Genomic DNA, 18,691 nt, shown 5'->3' on the forward strand with positions numbered 1-18,691 from the left:
CCTCACCCACCACTGACCTTAATTTGGTCAGTGAAAGTGTTTTCACCTGATGAATCCGCTTCCTACCTGCATTAACCCTTGGTATACAGGCCCCACAAATCAGAAAGATATATACAGTGAAATGTACGTGTGCAGCATACCACAGAACATTGAGCAGGGATGTGAAAGGGAACCCCAATTGGAACCGTTATTGCTACTATGGTCACAATTCCCTCCAGATTCTCGCATGAGTTAAGACAGTCACATGACCACATCTTGTATGCAATACTGAAAATGACAAATCGATTTGACTAGTATGGTGAATTTCCCATCAATTGGCAAAACACTCCAGAAATCAAACATCACCAAACATTACACTCTGGGCAAAGCTGATTTACAAATCCTGCGACTTACAGTAAAGTTGACCATTTTAATGCAATTTTCAAGACATCTGACACAGATCTCTATGCAAATTGCCACTAAAGTAGTACATGTACTACTTAAGAAATCAGTGTTTGAAACGCACCCATGTGGTCACTCTAATAGCAGACAATAGGGTGCAACTTTGCAGACGATTTACAACTTGCATGTTGTGCAAATCACATGCCAAGTCCCACGCAATGTGCACGCTATTGGAGTGTTCATATTGTTGTGGTTCAAACTTGGTAGGAGCCGCAAGTAATAATAGAGTAATGAATACACTACTTTTCATGCAATTTGCTGAGAGATCGGTGTCGATTGTCTTGCAAATTGCACTTGAAATCACCATGTACCCTAACTTTGAAATCATGCAACTTCTATGCAAGTCACATGATGTGACTGTGGTGTCAATAACACCACTTAGAAATCTGCTTTAATGTGACCGGGTAGCCCCCAGTAACATTGTTTGCGATTGCCATGCAATTGGCATTACAGGCGACTTGCAAATCGTAGACCAAGTCGCACCCTATTGGCCACTGTAGGCTCTGTTCACATCCAATTGGATTGTGAACTCGTGCAACTTCACTGTAAGTTGGGCAATTGCCGCATCGGATTAGATGTGACAGTGGTGTTAGCCCCCAGTAACATTGTGTGCAATTTGCCATGCAAAGGGCAAGTTGCTGGCCATGCCAATCGCATGACAAGTCGCATCCAGGGTGTGCAATTTCAGGTGCGATTTGTGAATTGACATGGTGCCTGATATTGGATATAATGAATGTGAATGTGAGTGTATTAACGTACGCCATTTGTTGAAGTGAGAGTTCAAAGGTATTTGAAGATTTTGGCCATTTATTAGCAATTTAACATCTAGACTCAAATAGAAATCGCAATGCTACACACAATTGAAAACACAACTAGTTAGTAATTCTCTAGAAAACACAGTAAAATTGGCAACTTAAACAGTAATTTTCAATTGCATATAGTGTGAGCGAAGCAGGAAAATTAACAAAGGAAATAAATCTTTGAAGGCGTGCGGTCTGCTTTGCATTTGGTGGAAAAATCCATACCAGTATTTGTGACAAGTTTGATGTGTGGATTCACCAACCAAGTCTTTTCTCTCTCGCTCACTCTTCTTTGTCTCACTGACTCGCTCTTCTCTCTCGCTCACTCTTCTGTATGTCTCTCTTTATCACTCTTCAGTATGTTTTTCTCGCTCACTCTTCTTCATCTCACTGGCTCGCTCTTCTCTCTCTCTGTCAGCTCTTTGCTTGCCAAATCCTTCACAAAAGTGGGTTGAGTGTAAACCATCATTATCAAATCTATTAGTGCTCCAGGCTCTTATCTTACCCCATTGTATGACATTCACATAAGGTGCAGCTTTGAAGGTGTTTCAACAGACAAGGCCTCATTCTAATTCACATTTTAGGGATCACTTAGACAGAAAGCAAAGATGTTGCCAGAACATATATTTGAAGACAGCCACACACGGAGATCATACTACTTCCTTGCCGTGGTTGGGATTCAAACCGACAACCCTAGAGTTGTGAGGCAGTAGTGCTAACCACTAATCCACGGAGCTACATTGCTAATCCAGCCTGTATTTCTGTGCTGTGAATCAATCCTAGGTCCCTGGGCAAGTTCAGTGTAACTACCAGATATCTCCAATGTGACACAAATGTTGTGCTATGTTGCCAATTCACATGTATGATGGTTCTATGTATCCCAATACAAAGGATTGCAATACTAATACAGGCGTACCTCGGTTTACCAATGCCTCAGGGAACGTCATATTTGGGGTACAAATGCCAAACCATTTCAGTTAATTGGTCTGTTTACAAATGTTTGAATAATTTGGTATGGGCATGTGGCCTGGTATGGTTCAGGAGGGGGGGAGGCGCTCGCTTGTCCCCCCCCCCCTTTCCTGACCTGCTGGGCTGCATGCTCAGATAAGTATCTGTTATGGATTTTGGGGGGTACCCCATGCTGTTTTTTATTTAATTTCAGCGTGGAGTTACCCCTTAACATCCATACGAGACCCGAAGGGCTTAGTATGGATGGGAGGGGGGACCCCACGCCGGGTTTTTTACAAATTGTTTATAATTCCCTGCAATACTTTTACATCAACTGTCAGTGGGGAACTCCGCCGACAGCTGAAACATGAGCGCTGCATTGGTTTTCGCTACTAAAATGCTGCATGAGTTGATAACATAACTCATGCGGGATTGTAGCAGCGACAGCCATGTGTTAATGTTTCAACTGTCAGCGGGGTTCCCCACTGACAGCTGAATGTAAAAAAAAAAAAAAAAAGCGTTGGGTCCCCCCTCCCATCCATACCAAGCCCTTCGGATCTGGTATGGATATTAAGGGGGAACTCCACGCTGAAATAAAAAAAAACAGCTTGGGGATCCCCCCAAAATCCATACCAGACCCTTATCCGAGCATGCAGCCCGGCAGGTCAGGAAAGGGGGGGGGGGACGAGCGAGCGCCCCCCCTCCTGAACTATACCAGGCCACCTGCCCTCAACATGGGGGGGTGCTTTGGGGAAGGGGGGCTCCCCCCCAAAGCACCTTGTCCCCATGTTAATGGGGACAAGGGCCTCTTCCGTTATTGGGATAATTGGTCAGCCATTTTTTGGGATTTTAGCATATTTTGTTTACCAGTAAAGTTGAAAATTTTTTGTTCCAAATTTACTGATAAAAAAAATGTGCCAAAATCCCGAAAAACAGCTGACCAATTAACCCACTAACGGCCCGAAAATCGTTCGATTTTCTTTTCGGCAGAAAAATCGGCCGATTTTAGACCCATCTATGGCCTGCTTTACTTGGGTCTAAAATCGTCCGCAAAAAAAATCGGCTGATTTTCAGCCCGTTAGTGGGTTAATTGGTCAGCCATTTTTGGGGATTTTGCAACTTTTTTTAATTGGTAAATTTGGATAAAAATTGGCCGATTTTGCAGATCGGCCGATTTTAGCTGCAATGATCGGCAAATTGGCTGATCTTTTAACAGATAAAAAATCTGCACATGAGCCATGACCTGCAAGAAAAAGAATAAAAAAAAAGAATAAGAAAAAGAAAAATGCAGGCCTTAGATGGGGCGAAAACTGACCGTTTTAAAAAAAAAAAATCGGTTGTTCAATGGGCCGACGTTACCACCAATGGTAAAAAAAATGTTCGATTTTCGCCCCATCTACGGCCTGCAAATATAATAGCAAAGTAATTACTTCTGTCCCTGCAGAGAGCTGCGCTATTATATTTGACATTAAAAAGTATAAAGGTTGCAACATTGTATCTATTTGTATCCGAATAAAAACATCTATATCCGGAATGGATACAAATGGATACAATGTTGCAGTCTCTATACTTTTTAATGTCAAATATAATAGCGGAGCTCTCTGCAGGGACAGAAGGAATGTTTCAGCTGTCATCGGGGTTTCCCACTGACAGCTGAATTTTAAATTATTTCCGTGAATTAAATAAATAATAAAAAAAACAGCGTGGGTCCCCCCTCTCATCCTTACCAAGCCCTTCAGGTCTGGTATGGGTATTAAGGGGGAACTTAAAAACAGCGTGGGGTCCCCCTCAATATCCATACCAGACCCTTATCCGCCCAGCCGGGAACAGCAAGCATGTGACATGGGGCGGGTCACTCGGATGATGTCCCCGGCTGGCCCCGCCCCATAGCTATATAAGAAATGTCAGACTGTCTCCTGCATTCAGCTAGTTAGCCTCAGAGGAGAGACAGGGTGACATTTCTCAAATAGGTAAGGGGCGGGGATGATGTGCCCGGCTGGCCCCACCCCATACCTATATAAGAACTGTCAGCTAGCCTCTTCTTCACAAGGCTGGAAGCCTGCGACGGGAGCGGAGCCTTTTTTTTTTTTTCTTTTTTCGGGTCCCTGCCGCCGCCGCCGTGATTGACGTTGGATCTACTTCGGGGGACATTGTTTTAATAAAGGACTTGTCAAAGACCCTGTACTGTGTTTTTTTTACACCACACTTTTTTTTTTTGTGAAGGAGTCTGCGGGAGCATCTACCGCAGACTCCTTCACGTAGGGGGGGGGGCCGGGATCTGGGGGCCCCCTTGTTAAAGGGGGCTTCCAGATTCTGATAAGCCCCCCACCCGCAGACCCCCACAACCACCGGCCAGGGTTGTGGGGAAGAGGACCTTGTCCTCATCAACATGGGGACAAGGTGCTTTGGGGGGGGGAGCCCCCCCTGCCTCAAAGCACCCCCCCATGTTGAGGGCATGTGGCCTGGTATGGTTCAGGAGGGGGGGCGCTCACTCGTCCCCCCCCTTTCCTGACCTGCCGGGCTGCATGCTCGGATAAGGGTCTGGTATGGATATTGAGGGGGACCCCACGCTGTTTTTTTTTTTAAATTTCAGCGTGGAGTTCCCCCTTAATATCCATACCAGACCTGAAGGGCTTGGTAAGGATGAGAGGGGGGACCCACGCTGTTTTGTTTTTTTTTTTTTTTTATTGTGGACCTTTATTTTTACATTCAGCTGTCAAAATAAATATTATCTAGACCTTTGAAATAAGTAAAATCATTACAGAAATAATTATAAAGGATAAGAAACAAAAATAGAATCACTAGAACTAAGGAAATCTAGTTAGATTACATGAAGATATGCCGAGTGCTGTTTATTAAACACAATAGACGCGACCGAGTGCCGGATGTCAGAGGAATCCACAATCAGATTCACTATTAGTCAGTGGCTAAAAAGCAAACGCCCATGGCAGAAGTCTAAAATGTGTTCTGCACATGCTCAGTTGTATCTGCCAAAGACACTGCACGGGCTTCTAGATTTTTACTGTGTCGATTTCCTTGAAAAAAACGATTTTTAACACATTCTTAATTTTTTTTGAAATAGCAGATATTGTTTAAAGTGAAGTCCTGATATTTGGCAAAGCAAATTTCTAAGTGAACATGTCTCTGCAGTGATTTTTCATGGTTTTAGACTTGCTTCTTAGTGAGTCTGTTTTGTGAGTCTGATTTCGGGCGTGTGTCTTTTTGTGAATTAGATTGGGCATCTGCTTATGGGCTCTGCTCAATAGTGAATTAGGTTGCAGGGTAAAAAATGACGGACGCCCATGAAAATTGGGCTTAAGCCCATAAATATGCGCCCATGCCCAATAGTGAATCAGGGCCTAAATGTCAGAGGCATGGCACATTAGATTATCACACTTTATAGATATACTGCTAATAGGTTACATAACCAGAGTGGCTAGGCAAAGTCACATGTCATGAAATGTAATGCTATGTGTGCTTGTCATGAGGAATTCTGGCAAGAGGTAGATTTTTGGGGTACTACTTTGGCACAATTAACACTTCCAGATGTCCATATAAGATATCAAAGAATCAAAAGTTCACACCCACTTTAAAGCTTTAAAAAGGAACTTCAGTCTCCTTTAGTCTTGGTTCCTTCACTAGCACAAAAATACTGTAAAGTAAAAAAAATATCCAAATATGAGAGAGGGAGGGGGAGATTGCAGGGCAAAGTAAGTGTATACTTAGGGTGAAGGTCCGCTTTAAGGTTGCTGTGAAAGGACAGACTTTTGCAAGGGATGCAACCTGTTTGAGTAGAGTTTTTTTAATAATAGGAAATATATGGGTTTACTGTATAGATAGCCAAAACTGTATTCTTTTGGCTTTGGATTGAATAAGGAGTGCCTAAAATCCCCTTTTTATCTAGGCATTAACCTTAACATTTTGGATAGCTCACTATTTTCTGTCCCTGGGACAATGGTCACCAGGGCAAAAACAGAGTGTGAGTCTTCGCAACAGGGACACAGACAGTAATGAAAACTTTTTTTGTTTACAAACGGTTTTATTTTGCAAAAGTAGACTGTATGACAACAGTACAGTTTCAAGTGATACTTACAGCAAAAACAAGGCACGTTTGAAAAGTACAATACAGAAAAGTATATTAATATAAGAAAGAGGGAATAGAAAGTAGAAAACAGTAGATTGCAAGTACATGAAAACGTAGACAATTAAATAGGTTGAATGTTACATCTTGAAACAGTATATGCCAATCAATCTTCACTTGGGATGTTGTTAATTATGCAATAAATGTCTATAATTCCCATTTTTTTTCAAATAAGTGCATCTTATTCAGTAAGGTATAATGAATACGGTCCATGAGCTTTACAGCATCAACTCTGTGCAAAACGGTGGTTAAGGGTACAGTATTGGATTTCCAATGTGAGGCCACAGCCCACAAAGTGGCAATACAAATAGTATATATCAGTCTCATATTGACATCAGAGACCCCCGGGATATCAGCCCCCAATAAACAGGACAGTAATGAAAACTTGACAGAGTTCATTCCCTACTCTACCACAGCTAACTGCATTCAGAGGACATAACAGGTTCATAACTCACTGGTTGCTTAGTAGCCTGATGTGCTTCACCACACAAATCTTAATTTTATAAAGTAAGTTCTTCTTAGGATATAATATTTTTCTGTTGCAACTCTACAAATGTAAGTCAAAAATCCATAATGGTTTAAAGGTGTCTGCAAATTGTATGATTACAAGTAGAGCTCCTGCTGTCTTTCTCAACTACAGTTCTCAACTTATTGGTTGGTTTTGAAAAAATAATTAGAGACCTCTGCAACCTTGAAGATGAACTTCTGCTAATGTATCACGGTGTCCCTTATCCTCATATCCCTCTAAGATCTTTTGAACTGAGAGATTGGTTTTAAAAACACATTTTAATGCAAAGCACTCATTTTACTAACTTTCTCCACTGTGACATCATTAGCAGCCTCTTCTTCCTCTCTCCATGTCTACAGTTAGTAAGTGTGCTTCAGTACATCCTACATCCTATCTGGGTGATATAGGCATGCGCAATGAAACTACAGCTCCTATGAGCCATCCACATACAGCTACAGTTGGAGCTGGTCCTTTAGAGAGATTTGGGCAGTGTCTGCATTGATAGGGGAGCAGTGTATTCCCTTTGTCATTACCTACTATGGCATTTATAGAGTGAGGTAGTAGATGGGCCCACATTTTGGTATTCTCTGTACAGAGAGAGCACTGGGCTACCTAAGGCATTTAGGAAACCATTCACCTGCCCCAAAGGATACCCACGGTAGTGACCATAATCTTCATAACAAGAAAATGGGAAGGAGGAGTAGCTAAAAACAGCAATATATTCTGCAATGATAAACTTTCTCCAAACTCGTCAATTTAGGTAAGGCTCAAAATGATGTTTGCCAAACAAATTTTTTTTGCATTTGTGCCTGGAGTCCAACTTTAAGCAGCAGTTCTATGTGGTCTGCATGAAACAATCTGTTAAAAAAAAAGTATCTTAGCCTACATGTACCACGGGGGATTCATTTCTGTTTTATGAATAGAAAATGGTTACTTAGTTATATAAGACAAATAAAATAAACAACTCGAGTAGCCATATAAAGCCAAAATAAGTGACCTAAGGCATCCCAAAAGCATGCATCTTTATTAAATTAAATTAGCCAATAAAGGGTATTACTTAAACTTAATACATACGTATACATTTTAGAAATATATGCAATCCTCACCTTGTAAACTCTCTATGTTTAAACTTTGCTTTTTAAAAGGTGAATATTGATTACCCAACTCGAGAAATGACTAAAAGAAATCTGCTGCACCCAACGTTGTCCTGTTTTGACCTGGCCCAGTTGAGAGTACGTAGTCTAATGGAAAGGGATTCCTACCCAAGGTTTCTTCGATCTCAAATCTACAATGACCTACTCAGCCACACGCAGAAGAGTCCATGCTAGTTCTACATGTGGTTTCAGAAACTTGCAGGTCACTTGGCCCATCCCAAGAACAGTCTTGCACTATGGCCAGAAGAACAGAGGTGACCCAGATATGACTGCTTCTGACAATTAAGCGTCTTCACTGCCAACATTAATATTTCATCATCATCTGGCTATTCTGAATCAACCTGTTGCTTCAATGGATATTATCAGCCTTGCGGATCAGTGGACAGAGGAAATCCCGGGTTTCTAAAGAGGTGAAAGCAATGTAGAAGAGTCCTGATGCCGCCAATGTTGCAAAACACGTGTATCTTTCCTTTGATTACCATAGCTAATGCTTGAATTCCATCTTTAACTATCACATTAATTCAATCAACATGTTCAGACGCAAATACTTAATTACCGCATATGTCATATCCGATTGTTATGTCTCATAGGCATATATTTCAATGAACAAGCCAAAAATGTTATAACTTAAGTTGACTTGAAATGTTCTTGTGTGTAGAAACAATGGAAGGTCTGAAGGGTAGAAAGTGGTTGTACGGCATGTGAAAAATTTAATTAAATGAATGTTAAGTTACTGTAGATAATTGGAAAGGCTTCAGGGTCATCTGAAAAGTGACTATGTAAGACTGTTTCTCCCAGCTGTGAGTGCACATTAGGACAAGCGCAAACTGGCAAGAAGAAGTATACTTAAAGCAAAGATTACGTAATATAAAAAATAAGTTACTATTTATTAATTCATATGCACAAGTTTCAGGAGCTTGCAAGAAATGAAAAAAAAATGAAATCAAGCTATCATTATAAGATATATGATATCCCAAGGTAGCCAGAATTCTTTAAAAGCATAATACAAAATGGCTGCTTGCATAAGCAAGTACATTAGGCTGAACAGCCAATGTGGATGAGATAAGAATTTAAAGTTCTATGAAAATATGGAAACTATTACACTAGTACATGTGTATACTACTAGTAGATTCTTTATTCAAACTAACTGACCTTGTAGGTAGTGTATTTAAAACCTGAACTTCACTTATTTGCTCCCTTTTGGTCTGTTAAACATATTATTAGAAGCATTTTGTTGTATCTGTTTGATAAGTGCAAACATTACCTATTTATCATGCTAGAAATCCACTGAACTTTCTGTGCAATCTACATCTGCTTCATTATTATCACTCAGCAGTTTCACAGTTTGCTCTTACCTCTTGTGTTATGGATATTAGAAAAGGGAAAGAGTTCTGTAGTCCTAACTTATTTTCAGTCCACAATGCTGCTCCATAAATAAAGGACAGTGAGTGAGTGATCTCACCCTAGGTGAAAATAAGGGAGGAAAAAAAGCCTGAAAAGAAAAACAAAACACAGCCACCACATCTATGTACTGGTACTCTGCAAAATACTACACTTTTCTTGGATTTAGAGACACTTTAAGGGCACTTTAGTAGTTTATGTGCAATGTACTAGACAGAGGTCAAACCAATGTATGGGACTTTTGAAATCACAGAAGAACCTATGATATAAGCAGCACTGATAGATGGAAATTGATGTTTTGCAGAGGATAAAAAATAAAATCATGAGTACTTAAAGAAAGCCAATCACTAATCTTGGCAATTCAGACTTGAGTGTATTAATATAAAAAATACATATGTTTATTTATTTCAGGTACTTATATAGTGTCATCAATTTATGCAGCGCTTTACATATATATTGTACAATCACATCAGTCCCTAACCCTCAAGGGGCGTACAATCTAAGGTCTCTAACTCACATTCATACATACACATACTAGGGCCAATTTATAGAGGAGTACCCGGAGGAAACCCACGCAGGCACAGGGAGAACATGCAAACTCCAGGCAGGTTATGCCGTGGTTGGGATTCGAACCAGCAACGCTAGCACTGCCAGGCGGAAGTGCTAACCATTAAGCCACTGTGCTGCCTATATCTTCATGATATTCTCATTTGAATTGCTGAGGTTTGTGAAAGCTTTAGTTAATCATGATATGAAATATAGAGATATAGCAAAGAAGTAGAAACCACACTACCAATGAATCCTCTTTTTTCAGATTTCGAAGTGTTTTATTGTTTGCTGAGCATTACACAAGCTACCAAGCCATACTCCTTTTCTGATGTGTTTCTCCCTACCAGGGTCTTAGTCATGCAACGTCATGATTGCTATAGAAGAGGAGTATGGTTTGGCGGCTCAGGTAATGCTCAGCAAACACTAAAGCTCTTTTAAAGAGAGGATTTAGAGACTATGGTTTATACTTTTTGCTACATGCATTGCATGGAGCTTACAGACCATATACAACTAATCAATAATAGACAATTGTAAACTAGTTAAAGCTGAGGTCTGCTTGGGTACATCAAATTGTTATTGGTTGGATGGTGTGTTCAAGTAAGGGCCAAATTTCCTAAAAATATGTCAAATGATGTATTCTTCTTCTGCACAAAATACACGTCAGATGCTTACTAGACATGATCATAGGGAAGAATAAAAGCTTTGTGCTTATCTGACCCAATCTTTTGTAGCTATGCACTGCTTTGATTTTCCTAGAAATGGAAATGACTGATGTATAATGATATCTTTTTCTCAGTGAAATTTGATTAGGAAGATCAGACAATCCACACATATTTATCCAATGCATTCTGAGATGGAACAATGACCTTGATGATGGTTTCATAGAAAAAAACTCACATTTTAAGATTAATAAGCAATTAAATGAAATATGAAAATTAGATCACGCAATTAGCTTATTTCAAAGCGTGGTGGAATGAAGAGATAATTGTAGACTTTTTATCTAAAAGCATCCCAAAATGAATATCTACACTACTCCATTTTTGTTCTGGAAATGCAAATTCACCTGCCCAAATCAGTGTTGGGAGTTGTAGACGCTCAAAGTGATGCATCATCTGTCTGTTCCATGGGAGTTAATGCTAAGCAGTGGGAGTTAACCATTAGAAATATATATATTTACCCTTGAGGGTTAGGGACTGATGTGAATGTACAATATATATGTAAAGCACTGCGTACATTGACGGCGCTATACAAGTACCTGAAATAAATAAATAAATGTGTATATATATACAGAGAGAGAGAGAGAGAGAGAGAGATACAATATACTTATACCATGGCATTTAAAGATTTACTTATTCTTATTAGATGAATAATCACTAACCTCTTTAGTTGCTTGTACTGTGAGGTAATTATTACTCAAAAATTGTCAAAGATTACAACAAAGACTCTAAAGTTGCATGTCCATTGGTTTCTAACAGCTTACATGCACCTACTGTGTATGCATTTCTCCACAATGCCTATAGCTACAGGGTTGAATAAGGGTTTGCTTTAAAGTACTTGTTCAGAATATTTAAATACTTTAATGTGTATAGTCCTGCCACAGATTCACATTAAAGTGGTTGTAAAGGCTGAAGGTTTTTTACCTTCATGCATTCTATGCATGAAGGTAAAAAACGTATGTGTGCAGCAGCTCCCCCAGCCCCCTCAATACTTACCTGAGCCTCATCGCGATCCAGCAATGTAAATGACAGCCTAGGCTGTCCCGGGTCTCTGCCTCCTCATTGGCAGAGACAGCAAGCGGGAGCCATTGGCTCCCGCTACTGTCAATCACAGCCAGCCAATGAGGAGGGGGGGGGGGGCAAGCCATGGCTCCACAGAGCAGTAGGTGCCCCCATAGCAAGCTGCTTGCTGTGGGGGCACTTAACAGATAGGAGGAGCCAGTAGAACCTGCGGGGCACCCGAGAGGAGGAGGATCCAGACTGCTCTCTGCAAAACCACTGCACACAGCAGGTAAGTATAGATATGTTTGTTATTTAAAAAAAAAAAATGAACCTTTAGAATCACTTTAAGTCTTTAATGTGTAAGTACAGTTGTGGATAGTGTAAGAAAGATTTTAAAAACCCTCTTCAGCTGTCATGGTAACGATTATTACTGAGACAGAAAGTGATGGGAAATCCAAAATTCTACAGTTGACACCAGTACAGGAGGTGAGCATAAATCTCCCCATGGGAGCCCCAGTTCTGATGACAACTATAGAGATTCTCTCTCACTTCTTGTTCAATCTCTGGGATGAGAAGTGAAGGAAGAAGACAGCAAAAAAGAAACTCTCGGGGATTTTAACTCTTTTCTATTCTATCCAAAACCAAAAAAACAGCTCTACATACACTTTAATTCCAAAACAGTTAAAGCATATCTATTTCAACTTATTGGTTCATAGATACATAATTACATAGTTAGTATGGCTGAAAAAAGACAAAAGTCCATCCAGTTCAACCATTAAAAAAAAGTTATAATCCATAACCCACAGTTGATCCAGAGGAAGGCAAAAAACCCAGCAAATGTGGTGGCTGTATAAGTTTTCCTTTTTAGAGTAAAAAGCATTTACAGTAAGAACAGGAAATGCTATACCTGTTGACCTTCCTAGAAATACAGGGTCCTTGTTTCTGCCTGGCAGCTGAAAAGAACGCATAAATATATTTTTTCTCTTGTAAACTACTAATCACGCCATAGATGGAGAAGTTAATATAGACATGAAGGTACAGTAAGTGCGTTATTTGCACGATCACAGATGTAATAAAGGGAAAAAAAGCTTGACAAAAGAAAACAAATTAGGCCACTACATTTAGGGACTGATAAGCTGCATTATAATAAATGTCTGATTTTGAGTTTAGATACACTTTAAAAAAAAGTCAGGTAAGACTGGATTGCCAAATGGATGTTTTTCATCAAAATGTCTGCAAGTATTGCTCTATCCCATATTCTACAAAACACTGTCAAGGTAAGGGGGAAGAAAAAAAATATCAAGAGGGGAGTGAAGTTTCTGTTTAAGTACTTTATTATCTTTCTGCTTCTCATTGCAACTTGAGAATAAACATAGTACACAAGCCACATCAAAGACTATTTTTGACTACAGATTTGTTACTGTGTAATCAGTCACTTTCCAATATGAAACAGCTTGGCTTAACTGGTTTAAGCTGGGTCTGATCCAGGTCTTCCAAAGAATGCAGTGTCACACATGATAGAATATATGCCGTGACATGTGTAAACATGTAGGTTGATTTCCTTCCCAATACCTGTTGTACATATAGAAACCGTACACATTAACATAGATAAAAAGCTGCAGTTTAGGAGATATTGCAGTTCATGTTTGTTCAAGCTGCAATGAAGATACTTTGTTTAGAAGATGTGAATTTGCTTCTGCTTTGCTATGCTGCATTACTTTTATACATTTTGCTGAGCATTAGTCTAGAGTTAGTTGCATACCGATCCAGTTCAACCATTTCTGCTATCAGCCATGTTGTGCTAGGCTCACCGGTGCGTAACAGCTGTAACTATAGAAATACGTCCAATGCACTGTGTAGTGAATCTCTGTATTCTTCTGTGGTACTGTATACAAAGAAGCAGGTTATTGATCCCTGTTTCTCTTCCATTTCTGGTAGTCCTGAGTGCAAAAAGCAAATGTTTGTAAAGGAAACGTTTGTGTAGCATATTTGTGTCATGGTTTACATACTGCATATATGCAAATCTGTATAAGTAAACCTACGTCTATCTAGCGATATATTGCAAACCCATGTACAGTAGTGTGCTATGAATTGAGTGAAAATCCTGCAGTGTAAATGTACATTTGTTGTCTATGTCTAACAAAATAAGAATTTAATAGATTACATTGCTAATTTTTTTTTTTTTTTTTTTAATAAGGTGGGCATTGGGGTTGGTAATCATGCAAAAGCATGATGTCACCTTCACCTGCAACATATCAGCTGCTATTTGTACAATGAAAAGGACAATCAATTAATTATGGAAAGATAATTCTAGGTAAAATATGATGAAATAAAAAGGGTCCAAAGGACTGGATTGACTTATTCTTTGAAAAGTCAGCACACTTTTTGGAGGAATTGTAGCCTACATTAGAAATGGCGACAGGGATTTCTCACTAGGTCATGGATCTTGGGTATAATGGCTACCAAGAAAGGTGTTTATGAAACACCTGGTGCGTCATGATAACTGAGTGGCAAGCTATGGCAAGCTGTTCATGTTGCTCAGACTGGGTAGAAGATTGGTGACCATCTTAGAGATGAGGAATGGAATTTGCAGGAGGATACATGTTTAAAGTAAACCTGCGTTTTTCTTATACCAAGCATAATTAGTGAGTGACCTGCATGGCTAGCTGCCACCCCTGTCAGTCTTGTCACCTTGGGTAGCAGGCCTAGGAGAGAGAAAGGTTCAAATCCAACCCTGGATAGCAGTCGTTGGGATGGCTGAGGTTTAATGTCCTGGACAAAGCACTTCCTCTACCAAATTCCAATCTCTGTCTGCATTCTGAACCATGGACCTGTGTGCAATGTGTCAAAAGATCCAACACAGGCTTTTATGATGATATTTTGACATTACCACACTTGTACATTAAGCACTTGCTTTCATGAATGGATCTGCCTGTGCTTAGCGTAGGACATTTTGGATCAGTGGATTGCTGGATCTGCACCAGGTGGCATATACATCTTCTGTTGGCATATTGATTACTTTAGTTAGTTGTTTTGTTTGCTTGCTAAAGCCAAATGTAAGCCAAAACATTTAATTTGCTGTAGATGGAAAGAGTAAGAGTTAGAACCTCTGCTAGGCTTTTATTGCTGCCTGTCCCTGTTGAGGAGAATTCCCCTCATTTACTATGGGGGCACAGTCATGAGTAAAAACAAATTTTCAGTAGGCTAACAAAAGGATTAGAATTGAGATGGTTTTTAATGGTGTTTATCTTGCTACCCTGCAGGCAGCTGCTTTTCTTGTACATGACCACAAGGGACAGAAAATCTGCCCAATGGGGTCACAGACAGGAACTTAAGAGAAATTTGAATTCTTACTATATCCAAAACTGAAGAAGGAAAATTTGACTGGAGTTAGGCTTTGTTTGGAACAATGTGGTGCTGAAGTCAAAAGGACTTATTGACAGGGCTACATGAGGAACTATATGTATTATCTTAGAGTGGGCTGGATTTTTATCATTGGAGTCAGTAGACACCCAATTTTCAGCACTTTAAATTGTATTTTCACCTTTGCAGTACGCTTTGAGAAGCTCCTAATATACGGTTGTTATGTGTTCCTATTCATATAGCACACGTAAGATATTAAATAAAAATATATTTACTTTTCTTTTTCTTTCTTTAGAGTAGGTTTATATATAAGGCATTATTAGCGGTTTCTATTGTTCGTAACAATTGTGCAATTAAGGGACAGACTGAGAGACAGTCATTTTTTTAAAAATGCATTAACATCTTTAAATCTTAGGAACGGACATGGTGCACATCTACTTTACAACTGATAATAGGAATGTGCCAGACAGTGTTAGTTATTGTAAATACAACTTCCCAGCCCCCTTCTTGACATTACATAGAAGGGGAAAGCTAAGTAACAGTAAGAGTGGTATAAAGTAGATGATATCCCAATGTGGCTGCAATGGTGGAAATGCACTTTAAATAACAGTTCTATGTTCGAATCATCTCTTTCACGCAGGATAGTTTTCCAGGCCGTAACCTGGCTTAGAATACTATGATAAAATGTAAATAGTTTTATATGAGATGAATATATTGCTACTACTGATGATGAAAAACATATGGGTAAAAATAATATTACAGAAAACATTGCCTCTTTGTCCCTGCAATCTATAGTCACATCCATCCCTACTGTGTCCAATGGTCAATCCAGCCTTGAGTTTTCCACATTTCACTCAGTGCAACTCATACCAATAGACAGTGTATAGGGACTCTTAATGTAATCATTATCATTAAGGCTGGCCATAGATGTTTCAAATCTCGGCCGGTTGAGCAGGAACGGCTGAGATTCGAACCATGTATGAGCAGACTGAATATACCAAGTTGATCAACTTTGGTACAACCAGCCTTCCATATTTTACATACGATTATCACTAGTGGCTGCTATAGCTGCTAGCGATAATCACTGTCTTCTCCCAGCAGGATGGCTTCTCCCGCCCCCCCACCAAGAGAATACAGTTGCTGAGCGGGAGGGATTCCCCCATCAATACTGACTGTGTTTGCAGTGGTTGCGGGAAAGAAATTACCGTAACTCCATAAATGACCTTAAGGACCGTGTGATCCTTTTTTCTTTAAAGTGCAATGTTAAATATATTTAATAATTGTAAGGGTTATTTTTTTTTTTTAATAGGAACTCAGTTTTGCAAGTATCAAGGGCACAGGTAGCTGAGAGAAGAGTCACAAATGATCTCTGTGTGATCACTATAGTTGCATAACCGACTCCATTTTAATGGATATTTGTAAAGAACATAAAATGGCAGTCTCCACAATGTATAGCTACAGGTACTGTTAAAATTGTTTTATAAATGCCAAGAAAGTTAATAGAGACAATGCAGTTCTATAATGTCTTTAATTTATTGACATGTCTATAGTCAAATATTTGTACCTCTTTGTGAAAGATGAAACCATTCAATATACAGACAGTCCCCGGGTTACGAACAGGATAAGTTTGTTAGGTTTGTTCTTAAGTTGAATTTGTGTGTAAGCTGGAACATGTACATATTTTAGGTGTAACTCCAGCCAAACAATTATATTTAAGTTTTGGAAAGCATAAGGAAGGGTTAACTGGCCATGCAGTGATGTGGGACTGCTGACAGGTCCACCAGACAGGTGGTAGCATGAGGTGAGCAGCAAGATGGCCAACCAGCTGTTTCCGGGACCAGTATGACATCATGCTACCTCCGTTTTTAAGTATGAGTCATATGTAAGTTGGATGTTTGTAACTTGGGGACTGCATGTGGCAATGTTTGAGTAAAAGGCCTAAAAGGTGCTTCTGCTATAAAATGAATAATTTTGGGTGAGCTTTGTAGTGTTTGATCACACACACCCAGACAACCCCACTTTCACCACCCAGAGAGCCTTGATACCCCTTCGCTCAATGGTAATCATATTTGTGTTTGGCATTATGTAAGGCTGAGTTGTCAACCAGAACATGCTGAATTCTCCTTATGCTTATGCATGGTTAGGCAAGGAATGTCATCATCATTATTAAGGCACAGCTAGGATGTCATGGGGGAGATCTCAACACTATTTAAAGCCCAACTGAAGGCATAGAAATATCTAAGTAGTCAGGCAGAATGTGCATTCCAATAGGCACCAGATTTAGATTTAGTTCTTTCAAATATCAGCACTTACTAAAAGAACTCAATATATCACCCAAACCACCATCTTCTCTGCTTCTCCTAAGACCTCCTGCTCTCCAGCTCCCTTGTTTCCTCCTTCCATGCTTGTCTCCATGACTTCTCCAGAGCCTCTCTCATCCTTTGGAACTCTCTGCCCCAATCTGTCTGGCTATCTCCTACTCTGTACACTTTTAGACGATCCCTGAAAACTAACCTCTTCAGAGAAGCCTATCCCGCCTTCACCTAACAACTGAATCTTTTAATTCTCCTATCAGCTCATCCCTGGCAGTTATTACCTATTATTTCACTTGCCCCTCCCTTCTGGATTGTAAGCTTTCGGGAGCAGGTCCCTCCTAACCCTCTTTTATTGAATTGTATTGTAACTGTACTGTCACCCTTTATATGTAAAGCACTGTGCAAATTGTTGGTGCTATATAATCCCTGTATAATATTAACAGAACTGGTCTGACACATCCCTTTTCTCACTTTGCAATGCAAGTCTATGGGAGGACAGTTGTGATGAGAGGTGTGGCTGTTACTCAGCTCTGTCAGAATGCAGCACTGCATTGTAAGGGCAGGGAGCTGCAATTTCATTGAAAGACAAACTTATTTTAAGGCATTTCCAAACAAAAACATTCAAATGCAAAACATGAAGGGGTACAGCACTAAAAAAAGAGATGTAAAACCTGAGGCTTCAGTTTGGCTTTAACCAGCTAATGGGTGATGAAATCTATCAACATCGGTTTAGTGTGGCCCTGGCATGTATAAGTGTGGACTATGATCATTATAAGCGCTCTTTAAACTGCATACTATAACTGACAGGATTCTAAAAAGGTGCAAAAGTCTCACAAATTGCCCATCAACAAATGGAACTCTGAGTTAAGCTACAATAAATGTTTTTCTGATCATTTTTCTTTCCTGGTGTAATAGAATCCAGATGTACTTGTACTTTTTTCCGTGTCATGCAGTGTCAAGCAAAATGTCTTGTTGTCGTTTGTATCTGATTTAGTTTTTCCTTTTGTATTATGTCCTTGCTGCTATCTGTATAAATGCTCAATTAGCACTATATAAATACAAATAAAGCACTATTTAATGTACATGTGTATTACATTTCATGATATTATATCATGTTCTGTGTATTAAAAGAAGAACTAAAAATGAGTCGCATTAAATTAAGGGTTATCACAGATCCACATTATTCCAATATGCTTCTACAGGCTATTGAAGCATTTAATGTGCTGCATGTGAAATGTTTAAGATTTTTTTTTTTCTGGTGGTCATGTATCTGCTGTGGTCTAAATTTATATACAACTGAATGTACATTGTTTCTACTGTCATCGTTAAATGGTTGTACTGTATGGTAAAGAG

General features: G+C 39.5%; 1 protein-coding gene across 2 annotated transcripts in view; it reads left to right on the forward strand.

The window, feature by feature from the left end:
- Positions 1 to 18,420, forward strand: part of RGS8 (regulator of G protein signaling 8) — an 81,127-nt gene extending 62,707 nt beyond the window's left edge. For both annotated transcript variants that reach the window (XM_089683992.1, XM_089683993.1), the window contains exon 5: positions 7,984 to 18,420. In XM_089683992.1, the coding sequence (XP_089540118.1) occupies positions 7,984 to 8,166 (183 nt within the window). In that variant the 3' untranslated portion in view covers positions 8,167 to 18,420. The remainder of the gene's footprint in view (positions 1 to 7,983) is intronic.
- Positions 18,421 to 18,691: the final 271 nt, after the last annotated feature.

This window comes from Staurois parvus, unplaced genomic scaffold (assembly GCF_062004578.1).
Source record: "Staurois parvus isolate SC_StPar_1 unplaced genomic scaffold, SC_StPar_1.0 ptg000332l, whole genome shotgun sequence".
NCBI classification, from domain to species: Eukaryota; Metazoa; Chordata; class Amphibia; order Anura; family Ranidae; genus Staurois; species Staurois parvus.